General features: G+C 36.3%; 2 protein-coding genes across 2 annotated transcripts; both read left to right on the top strand.

The window, feature by feature from the left end:
- Positions 1–1332: 1332 nt before the first annotated feature.
- Positions 1333–3166, top strand: LOC110927479 (F-box/LRR-repeat protein At4g29420). Its single transcript, XM_022171088.1, has 2 exons — positions 1333–1985; positions 2068–3166. The coding sequence occupies exons 1-2, from the start codon at positions 1631–1633 to the stop codon at positions 2934–2936; spliced, it is 1224 nt and encodes a 407-aa protein (XP_022026780.1). The 5' UTR covers positions 1333–1630; the 3' UTR covers positions 2937–3166.
- Positions 3167–6898: 3732 nt separating this feature from the next.
- Positions 6899–8260, top strand: LOC118490133 (F-box/LRR-repeat protein At4g29420-like). The gene is made up of 3 exons (XM_035987387.1): positions 6899–7262; positions 7429–7506; positions 7956–8260. The coding sequence occupies exons 1-3, from the start codon at positions 6899–6901 to the stop codon at positions 8258–8260; spliced, it is 747 nt and encodes a 248-aa protein (XP_035843280.1).
- Positions 8261–12238: the final 3978 nt, after the last annotated feature.

Raw genomic sequence — 12238 nt, forward strand, 5'->3', positions numbered from 1 at the left:
GTCTTGTCTTTGGTCCTACACTTCATGATACCGGTTTTGGGTTTGGGTCGGTTTCTACTGGTCCTGTATAGCACACCCTAGTATAAGTATTTCCATCTAATCATTGTGGCTAAACACCTCATTGTTTTTTTTTTTGGACGGCAAATTTGGATCACTGACGGACCACTGGAGTATCATCGTGCCACCAGCAGAACCACCCGATCATATCCATCTCCACTAGGCAATAATGCCTATACACCAATTCAGGAGGAAACCCAATAAATCTGGGAAAACCCCCTTTGTGGGAATCGAACCCATGACCTAATGGTCATAAGCCTTATCCCACCCCCAAGATACCACTAGGCTATAATGCCATGGGTCTAAACACCTCATTGTATTCATGGACGCCTTCCACGAGGCTTTTTAAGTCAATTTTCTACAACGGCCCTAACTATCTACCCATAACTAATATTTTGTCCTTTTAAGCACGACCCAACGACATAGGTTGATGTGTACTAATTTAGAAGACTTTCAATATTGTATATCAACACCTACCATCAATGAATATATAATGTTCACTGAAATGGGAAATAAGATGCTTTCTTGAAGTTCTTCTCAAAACACTACACTTTTTAAGCCAATTGTCTGTGATCTTATATCAAATATGAGAGTTGTTGAATCGATGAGGCTTTGTACCTCACCGCAAGGGGCTTTTATTACTGAATGGTTGGTTTGCCAGGGGTTTGAATTGAGTAAATTCCAAAAATCGTCCTTTATGTTTAAACTAATTTGAAAACAATGTCTTTTCTCTTAAAAGTACAAAAAACGTACTCCCCTTGCATGTTATGTCCTTTAGCTCTAACTCAGTTAGTTTTCAATGCTAAATATAACTAAGTAGATCCCACATAAGGGTATTTTGGTCATTTTACTCTAAATACTAAAATAAACAACCAAAAAAAAAACAATAAATAAAATAATTTTCAAAACTTAGTTACTTCTCCAGACTCTCTGTAATTTAGTCGTTTTGAGTTTTGTAGCATTGAAATCACTTTCAATATCAAATACACGTGTCGCCTTAATATCGAATGTGTCGAATTTGGTGTTCCAGATTTCACAATCATATCTACGAATCATTGTAGCTTATAGCTGATGTATTCACTCTCTAATACAACTTGAAAAGAATATTGCAATTGATTTCATAATTGATTTCATCTTTTTCTCAGTCTGTCTTTAATCCATTTTTGTATTATATTAATTTCAATACCTTCAAAATGAGAATCCAATTTGGATTAGGCCATCCCAAATCCCAATCTAGTTATAACCCATAGAACATCTAGAGGCACAAAAAAGCGGTTAGAAACGACTCGAACCGTATATAGTTGGAATTCGGTTGCAACACACTAACACTATACATTTATATCATATTGAACCCAATCACACCCGGTTCAAACCGCCCAAACCCAAATTGTCTAACCTTTATCAACCAGTGGTACAATGTAAGCTATAATTATGAAGGCTTTGGATTGGGTTGGACCCAATCGGGTGGAGGCCCAAAGAAATATAAATCACCACGTAACGTAACCAGAATGCATGGCGGTGTCGTAGTAGGGTTTTTAATTTTATAGCCTTCAAAACCCTAGTAATTGTTTCCATGGACAAACTCCCTGAGTCTCTGCTTCTTGAAATTCTGAGTCGACTCGACCACTCAGCCGACGTTGCTCGTTGCCGATTCGCTTCCAAGGCTTTCAATACTGTTTTTCCAGACCTTCGATCAATTAATCTTCAATGTTCCTCGAGGAAATTCTCCAGTTCTTCGAAGAAGGTTTTCTTGGATCTTATTTCGAAACAAAGAATCGTTGAATCGGTGTCTATCCGCCTTCACGAGACCGTTAATGAGGACTTTGCAAAAGAGTGGCTGCCTAGGGTTTCCCAATCCTTGAAATCGCTTTCATTATCTGGTTGTTGGTACCGTTTTGCACCTCCATTGGCGCTGATTTCTGCGTGTTGTAAGTTGAATGTTTTCTAGTGATTTTGTTGAGTTGAATATGTAATTGTTTTAATGCATTCATTCTGCTTCCTTTGTTGCAGGTCATAATCTTACTAGGTTAAATCTAAGTTTTGCATGGCTGTCTATGGATTACTTGAATCCAAATCCAATGCCAAATCTCACAAGTTTGACAGTTGAACATACATTATTAGAAGACGAAGACCTAAACCAGTTGAATAAGTGTTTCCCTAATCTTCAAGTTCTTAACTTGGTAGGGGTAGGGCTTAAAGATCCAAAGATCCACCTTCTCAAACTCCAAACCTGCCATTTAGAAATTGTTACTGATCCATCGTCTTTATCCCTAATCACCCCCAACCTCATCAAACTAACAATTAAATGTCGTCCCTATCTCGCTGCAATTCATGTTGATGCTCCCATGCTATCTCACTTTCATCTTAGCCTTGATATCCCTAAACATGTAACCACATTAACCGCCAAGTTTGAGACTTTGAAAACACTTTGGCTGGACTCTTTTTATATTGGATCATTACTTTCAGAATTCCCGATCACAAAAACAGTTCAGAATCTGACTCTAGATTCGGGAAAGAATGCACCAACTAACGCAGGAGATTCAAAACTGACCTTAAGGAAGGTATTCACAGTTTTCCCGAACTTGAGTTCTCTATGTGTCAAATCAAGTGCTTGGTCGGAATTAGAAGCTTTTTTGAATCCAGAAGGTTGGGAGATTTTGGATGGGAGGATAGAATTGAAAACAATTTGTGCATATCTGAAGTTAGTTGACCCGTCCTTGACTTTCTCATATGTTGCGTGTGTGTTGGACCAATGCGTAGGCTTGTCACTGGTCTCGTTGCTCATCCATGCTGATGTTGTTGATACTGAATCTAAAAGTTTCATGTCTAAGTGCATGGTTCGTTGGCCAGGGTTGAAGTGGCGATGGGGGGTATGGTAGATACCGAAGATTCCTGGATAACCAATGTTATATATATCTAACTAAACACCTCAAATCAAAGCTCCACCTGTGATGAGGAAAGATAAATCTTATGCCATTTGTAATCGTTTATATTGATGCATGCTTTTAACATTTTTTAGTTTATGTTATAGGCTAGTATCAGGTCCGGTGACTTCCCCCGGTGGAAATTTTGAAGCTTCGCCACTGATAAAGATTCAAATTTTTATGCATATTTGTTGTTGGTTGATCTGTCATTAGGTTGGGTTATGATTTTTGAGAGGATTTGATTATCTGCCTCGAATCTGGTTACAAATGATGGGTAAAATTTATGGGTATAGAAATGCAGAGCAGTATCAGGTCGCGTTGGACCAATGCGTAGGCTTGTCAGTGGTCTCGTTGCTCATCCATTGTGATGTTGTTGGTACTCCATGTAAAAGTTTCATGTATAAGTGCATTACTCGGTGGCCTGGGTTGAAGTGGCGATGGGGGGGGGGGGGTTATGGGGTGAAGATATGGAAGATTCCTGAATACCCAATGCTATATATATCTAACTAAACACCACAAATCATCTAAGAAGCTCCACTTGTGATGAGGCAAGATCCATCATGTTTTTTGTAATCGTTTATATTCATGCAGGCGCAATTGCCTCGCCTCGCCTGGAAATTGGGCCTAGGCGCGAAAGCCGATGGCTTTTAACATTTTTAGTTTATGCTATAGGCTCGTGTGGTTTTATGAATTAAAACGGGTAGATGATGAAAATAGCTCTAAATATCAGATTTATGAGTTGTATTGCATTATTATTAGTATCATCATGTTAAAGTTTTCAAGTTTCAACATTAGAATTAAAAATAAGGTTTCATTCCAATCAACTGGGCAAATTACATAAGTATAGCAGGTAGACGGACAACAAATATTGTTGGCTAAATGTACTTTAAAACGCATGCCACAATATGCTGGGTCGGGTTCATCGGACATTGTTTGTCTAGCTTTTATAAATATTTAAGGTGTTAATTACAATCGTCATAACCAGCACCTTTATTAAAATAATCATCTAGTTTTTATATATCTTTTCCTATTGGACGGGTTATAGGTATGTTACAACCCATTTGGTTAGGATGCCTGTATGGGAAGAAAAGGATTTATTGGTTTATGCATATTTATTGTTAGACGAACTGTCATAAACTTTTCCATTTGTGAGACAATCTGAATATCCACCTGATGAAATCGAATCACAGATGATGATAATGTTGGTAGTGTATTGAAGAGTATCATGTTACGGGTATGGGTCAAAAGGGGTCAAAATAACATTGTTTATGGCCTAAATCGAATAATATTGGGGATGGGTCTGTTAATAACCTGTCAAACATATATTGTCGGCCAGACTAATGGTTTTTCAATACCGTGAGTCTTGAGTCGGCCCCCATACGTTAAAATCATTTGTTAAACAAATATAGTGAGCATAAGACTAAAAGAAGGGACCAACAATTGCATACATAGTGGCTAACAGATTGTCACGGATGCAATTTTTTTTTTTTTGAACGGAAAATTTCTTTTATTTCTATCGTTTGTGGGTTTGTGGGACTTGAACCCAAGACCTCCCTCTCCCAAGGTGTTTAAAGGATTTGCCTTTGCCAATGGACCACCACCCCATTGGTACTTTTGTTTTCCGATCTGATTTCCATGCACAAGGAGCTTTGTTACTGATCAAATCATATAAGGAACCTTGTAATTTTGATTGAATTTTTTGTGGGTTTTCGTTTTTGTTGCTTTCCGAAAATATATGATTTCCAAGGTTTTCTATGGATCTTCCTTTGCTTCATTTCAATCATATCCGTATTTTTGTGAACTTTTGTTTTGAGAATCCAGTTCTGTCAAACGAAAAATTCTGTCAAAATTCTTTACCCAAAAAAAAAAAAAATTCTGTCAAAATTTTGTTTTCACTATGATGATTTTCTACATGATTTCTGAGTCAAACAGATCAATAATGTGATTATGAATGTGCTCAATAGTGTGCTGATTTTGTGGGTGCGAAACATGATGTAAATCATATTCTCTTAAAACGGCCCGTTTTGACCGGAACCTATTTTGCTGATGACCCGTTCTGAGCCAACCCATATTAAATTCCTTTTTAATTTGACCTGCTCAAACCCGAACCCATTTTGACCCGCCACTCAACCCAACCAGACCCGACCCGTTTGTTTGCCAGGCCAAGGTGCAGTATATCAAACACTTGGATTGCATATCAAATCGAATTGCACAGACTTCCATTACAATTTTGGTTAAAAAAAAGTGACATTTTCCATTTCCAAAAATGTAAATATTATCATAACACTTATTATTACCACATCAACATTCTGTTCTAAGGAAATTAAAAAGAGAATATCATTTCAGACTCGCATGTTATGGTTTGACACGCTTAATCACATGTAGCTTTCTTGTTTATGATGGTGGGAGTTCAAATGAGATTTTCATAGTACACCCATGTATGTTGAACCCGGTAAATTTCCAACTGAACCAGTTAAAACCAGGTTTCAAACCGGTTAACTCAACCCTTTCCTCCTCAAAAACTAGGTTGAAACCCTACAAGATTTCAACTCGAACATGTTTGGCCCAAAAACCCGATTTATATTCCTCTACATGCGAATGGGAGCCATTCCCCCTCTAAGCAAATTATCGATCTGCACCTGGTCCGAAAGTATAAGAGTTATTTTACATTTACTTAAAGTTGTATAGTTGATAAAGTCTTAATTTTGTCAATGCACACTTAACAAGTAAATTCTTTTTCTTTTATTTTTTACCTTTTGTATTAAGTGTCACAATTTCCAAATTTCAAGAATACATGAAACCTCTTTAAAAAAACATTTGTTCACTTTATGATACTGATATATCATGCTAAAAATTTTGCCACACATGTTATGACACCTATATAAGTAAAGTTTGCGTAAGAAAAAATATATTCTAATCCAATCTAGAGAGAATATTTGTAAAATATGTAATTGCTATTGGAAGTTACAATTTGCCACAATGACCCTAACTACCCAACGACATAACTTGACGTGTACTAATTTAGAAGACTTTCTATATTCTATATCAACAACACCTAGTTATCAATATATAATGTTCACTGAAATTGGACATAAGGTGTACGTTTCACTTTCTTGAAGTTCTTCCCAAAATTCTAAGCCTTTTAAATCAATTTTCCGCAATCTTATATCAAATATGAGAGTTGTTGAATCGATTAGTATCAACGTTGTGTGAGAGATGCTCTATGACGACACTAAGGACGATGAGGCATTGTAGGTCACTGCATTGGACTTTTATTAATGAATGGTTGGCTAGCTAGGGTTTTGTAGCAATGTAGCATTGAAATCACTTGCAATGTCAAATATTCATGTGTTGTCTTAATCGAATGTGCCGAATTTACTTTTCTACCTTTCACAATCATATCCTCTTATTATCATTGTAGCTTATAATAGATCTATTCACTCTCCAATAAAACTTCAAAAGAACTTCAAATTGAAAAGTCCAATTTGGGTAAGGCCACCCCAATCTAGTTAAAACTAGTAGAACATCTAGAGGCACACAACAAAAAAAACCATTAGGCTCCGTATCCTATTCGAAACGACTTGAACCGTATATAATTGAAATCTATTTGTAACACAATACTTTTAAATCATATTGAATATTGAACCTGATCAAACCTGGCCAGAACCAGTCAAAACCCGGTTCAAACCGACCAAACCCAATTGTTTAACCTTCGCCAACCAGTTTGTACAACAAAAACCCCGGTTGTGCATCTCTAGAACAATAACTATAAAGGCTTTGGATTGGGTTGGACCCTATATATGGGGTGGAGGCGCATAAAACCTGAATGCATGGCATCGTATGGTTTTAAAATATTTTATTTATAGCCTTCGTCGTCTTCAAAACCTACCCTAGCTCTCGAATAAGTAATTGTATGCATGGACGAGCTCCCTGAGTCTCTGCTTCTCGAAATACTGAGTCGACTCGACAACTCAGCTGACATAGCTAGTTGCCGAGTCGCTTCGAAGGCTTTAAATACTGTTTTTCCAGACCTTCGAACAATCAATCTTTATTGCTCCTCGAGGAAAAGCTCGATTTCTTTGAAGAAGGTTTTTGTGGATCTTATTTCCAAACTGAGAATTGTTGAATCCGTGTGTATCTGCCTTCAAGACGCTGTTGATGAGGATTTTGCAAAGGAGTGGCTGCCTAGGGTTTCCCAATCCTTGAATTCGCTTTCGTTATCTGGTTCTCTATACCAGGGTCTACGTCCATCGAATGTTTTGACGCTGGTTTCTGTGTCTTGTAAGTTGAATATTTTCCAGTGATTTTGTTTAGTTGAATGTATATCTAGAGTAGTGTTTTTGTTTCTGTTGGTAGCCCTAGAGATATAAGTTACACTTTTGTCTTCCTAATTTAAAAGTTTGATTTAACATATATGTTTGTTAATTAAAGCATTCCTTTGTTGCAGGTCATAATCTTGCTGAGTTAAATCTAGGGTCTGCATGGCTGTCTGTGCGCAACTTGAATCCAATGCCAATGCTAACTAGTTTGACACTTTCATACACAATAGTACAAGACCAACACCTAAACCAGTTTAATAAGTGTTTCCTTAATCTTCAAGTTCTTAACTTGATATGTGTTAGAGGACTTAAAGATCCTAAGATCCACCATCTCAACCTCCAAACCTGTCATTGGTATGATAATAATCAACTATCTTTGACTCTGATAACACCAAACCTCATCACACTCAGAATTGATTGTTTCTGTTACACTGCATAACATTCACTCCCAAAAGTTTTGAGAATTTGAAAACACTTTGGCTGGACTCTTTTTATATTGGATCATTACTTTCGGGAGAATTCCCGATCACAAAAACAGTTCAGAATCTGACTCTGGATTCAGAACACGAGGCAGTACTTGTCAAAGAATCAAAATTGACCCTAAGGAAGGTGTTCATGGTTTTTCCGAACGTGAGTTCTCTGTGTATTAATTCAGGTGCTTGGTTGAAATTGGAAGCTTGTTGGAACCCAGAAGATTGGGAGATTTCTGATGGGAGGAAAGGATTGAAAACGATCCGTGCATATCTGATGTTAGTTGACCCGTCGTTAACATTCTCATATGTTGCGTGTGTGTTGGACCAATGCGTAGGCTTGTCAGTGGTCTCATTGCTCATCCATGCTAATGTTGTTGATACTGAATCTAAAAGTTTCATGTCTGAGTGCATGGCTCGTTGGCCGCAGTTGAAGTGGCGGTGGGGCATATGGGGTGAATACATGAAAGATACTTGGATAACCGATTAACAGATAACTGAACACCCCAAATCATCTAAGAAGCTCCACTTGTGATGAGGTAAGATCGATCAGAAGGCTTATGATTGTCCACAAATCATTTGTAATCGTTTATATTATATTGATGAAGGCTTTTAACATATAGGCTATTGTGTTTATATGAAATATAACAAATAGATGAAGAAAGTAGCTCTAAATATAGACTTATGAGTTGTATTGCATTATTATTCTCATTCATGTTTAAACTTTCAAATTTCAACATTTCAGTTTTAGATTGTGGCAACTTGAGGACTTTTGAAATGCATGCCAAAATATGTTGGGTCGAGTTGACTGGTCATCATATTGTCTGGTTTTTTCCAAAATTTTAATGTGTCAAGTACAAGATTATATAATACGAGATTACGATACTAATGCATAAGCTACTCTCCAACCTGCTTTATTTCATCATCATCATCTAGCATAGTGTTGTGTACCCAAGTTGACACAACCAGAGATAATCAAATAAGGAATTAAGTATTTGTGATTCTATTGATTCAGTGGAAAGATTACAATGCAAAAAAAAAAAAACAGAAGGGGTTGGGAAATTAAACTAGAATATGAGGTGGGAGGAAGAACAATCACATTTTCTAAACAATCTACACAACCTTCTCTCAATCCTTTTTCCTTTATATTCTGGGATGATTTCTTCACAATCCAACAAACCTTTTCTCTTCTTGGACTCATGGAATGTGGAATGGGCTGTTAGGTTGGGCCATGGTGGGCTAGTATGGTGCATAACATATAAGGCATAGCTATTATCACCAACAATCAAACTTTGTTGTGCATTTCAAGTTTAACTTTAGTCACTAAATTAGTCTTATTATCTTACCTCATTATGTAGATCCAGTTGTGTGAGGAGGTTATAAGAAGTGATAGTGAAAGCATGAGGAAGACTACTGTACTGGCAAATTTACAAGAAAATCATTGATGTCACATAGAATGACTTATAAAGGTAGCTCCATAGAGCTGGATCAAACGTGTGCTAGTATCACTAGCATGTAAGTATAGAGAGTCTCGGCAGTTGCCAACTGCTCGACGCAGTGGCTCACTGTTAAAAGAACTTGCTACCGGTTAGGATCGATACACAACCTTACAGTGCTACACGATAGATCAGAAGAGATTAAAATCCATGTGAATATTGGGTTTTCATAGGCTTATAGCATCGGGTGAACAAAGACTATACTCTCAACAAATCCTATTAAAAGTTCCCATTGGTGATTAAAATCGAAGATCTATGTGAATATTGGGTTTGGAAGTAAAAAGTTTGACCTTGAAAGTCAAAGTACAAAGTTTACCTTTTAGTCATGTACAATATGCGGAACCAATGTTTTAAATACCGGTATGAACCGGCCGGTTAAACCGGATACCGGACACGTGCCCATTACGATAAAGGCCGGTAAAACCCAAATACGGTATGTCTTATGTACTGCCGGTAAATCCGGTTTTACCGGTTCAAACCATTGAACCGGTTTGCATTATCTTAAAATTTGATTTTTTTAATTATAAAAAATACGATATTAAGGTAATACTGACGTTCCATTGTTGGTAATTAACCAAGAGCCTTCCATTACAATATTTCGTCGCTGTTAAACTGTTACTGACAAGTGATATCATCCATTGTAATATTGTTTATAAGTAAATGCATAACATTTTACAAGAAATAATTGTTTTTAGATAAAATCATAATCAGTTATATAAATCTTAATTGAGATTGGATTGTTCTTTTAGATTAATTTGTATTTTATGGAATTATAGTGTTAACTAGTGACCCGGTTGAACCGCCCGGTACAACGCGGTTCAACCGGTTGAACCATTTCAGAGCCTAACCCGGTATGAATAAAAAACCAGTTTTTAAAACATTGTGCGGAACAATCAAGCCGCCGCTCATTACCTTTCATTCTCATGTTTTGATAGAAAGATGATTTGAGATGGCTATCTGAACAAGAACAATTTTGTGCTTATTTATTTATAAAACTCAAAAGCCTTTTATAAAGGTTACCATTTAAAGTACTTTCCTCTTGTGCTTCATGACTAAACAGTGGAAAGACACAACTTCCTTATCTTATCTTGATATATTTCTAGAACATCATCATCATCTTCTGGTGACTAGAGAGTTAATAATGAAGCCTCTACCATGATAGAGAATTAACTACAAAACTATGATTGTGAATTAACGAAAAAGTGCAACCCATGACAGAGAATTAACTACAAACCTAGGATTATAAGCAACCGACTTAGGTATCCTATGACTACAAACCTATGATTGTGAATTAACTAAAAAGTGCATCATCATGTTCTTCTATGCCTTCATGTTCGCTTGAAATTCATTCTTATTAGCGACATCTAATCTAATGATTCGGCTCTTTTTCTTTTCTCGAATTCAGCACAAGGTTCATAGATTCTTGATGATATGTTTTGATTTTCATATTCATCAGCACTAGGTATGCTTGTTATCAAAATATATTTTTACATTAATCTATACCTTATAATAAAACAAAACCATCTGAAGCCACTTGGCATTTGCTTAAACATGTTATTGCCACATGGCATCTTATTGTTTCTCTGATTCTTCCTTTGAGCGGCAATTGAAAACCCATTTTCTCTTCTTTACATTCACAAAACATCCGCTCTTCCACTTCAATCAAATCAATATTTCCAAAATTATGAAATTCTTTCCATTCTCAGTTTATTTTCAAATTGAAACCTCTGTTGTTATGCAATCATCACCAATCCTTTTCTCTCTAAATTTGTTTTTTCAAATCACAAATCTTGAGCCGATGGTGGCGGAAGTGGTGGTTGAACACAAACCAGCGGTGGTGATAGGATTTCCTTAGTTGTCAGCGGTGGCGGTGGTTCTAAGGCAATGGTTGTAGTTATTGGTGGTTTTTAAATGATCAGATTTGTCTCCCGGTGGCTAGGTTTCTGCCATGAATCACTCCTTCTACTTCTAAAAATCTGCTCCAGGTTTTTTATCCCTTTCGTTCACACTTCGTCACGTCTATTTCGAATTTAGGGTTTTCAGACATTTTTTTTGAATAGGCTTTCTGTTCAGGTGCGTTTGGATTACGTGCATTACAATTTTGATGTTACATTTGGGTTTTTTCGATTGGGGATTTAATGATTTTAGGGTTTTAACAGGTTTAATGAACACATTTATGTTTGTTTGTGAATTTCATACTAGGGTTTTAATAGGTTTAATCAGTAAACTACTTATGGTCGATTAATCTCAACATTTACAACACTGGCTATAATTTAAGTTACCGGATCTCTATTTTAATTTAAAAAGGGAAGATAATAGTGTGATCGTTTTGATGTACTTTATAGTCGATTTCAGAACCATGAGTTTAAATTTACTTCGGTTATGTGTGATGTAGCCAGATAAAGCTTAGGCTGGAATATCTTTATTAGGGGTGACTGTTGAAGTATGCAGTTCCGAGCGGTTTCTTGCATCTTACTCTGTTTGGTTTTAGGAGTTGATTAAACATCTTCAGGTATTTAGATTTTGTTTCGCTTTTATAGTTTGCTTAACATTCGTGTGTATAGTGCATGTAATGCCAAGGGTGGGAGATTAGTAAACTTCACCAACTATTTTGGAATTTCGAAGATTACCAGTTTTGGATCTAACACAAAATTTAATCTTGCATGTAAAAGTTTGGTTTTTTAAGGGGAATTTGATTATTATTTGATAATAAAAATAATATTGTTCATACTTTATAAGTTATAAGTTATAACTCTATGATGAATTAATAGTTGATTATATATGTGTTTTCTGTTAAATGTTTGTTTTGTTAATTGTTAATTGCACTCATATGCAACTGATGGAAATGTTTTTTACTGAGTAATTGAATCGGTGTAACGGATACTAATATTGTTTTTATATAATAGGTTGTTATTCTGTTGTGAAGTTGGAAACAATGGCTACTGTTGTTGCGAAAACGAGTCATGTGTCGC

The sequence above is a fragment of the Helianthus annuus genome, chromosome 3 (genome assembly GCF_002127325.2).
Source record: "Helianthus annuus cultivar XRQ/B chromosome 3, HanXRQr2.0-SUNRISE, whole genome shotgun sequence".
NCBI lineage: Eukaryota > Viridiplantae > Streptophyta > Magnoliopsida > Asterales > Asteraceae > Helianthus > Helianthus annuus.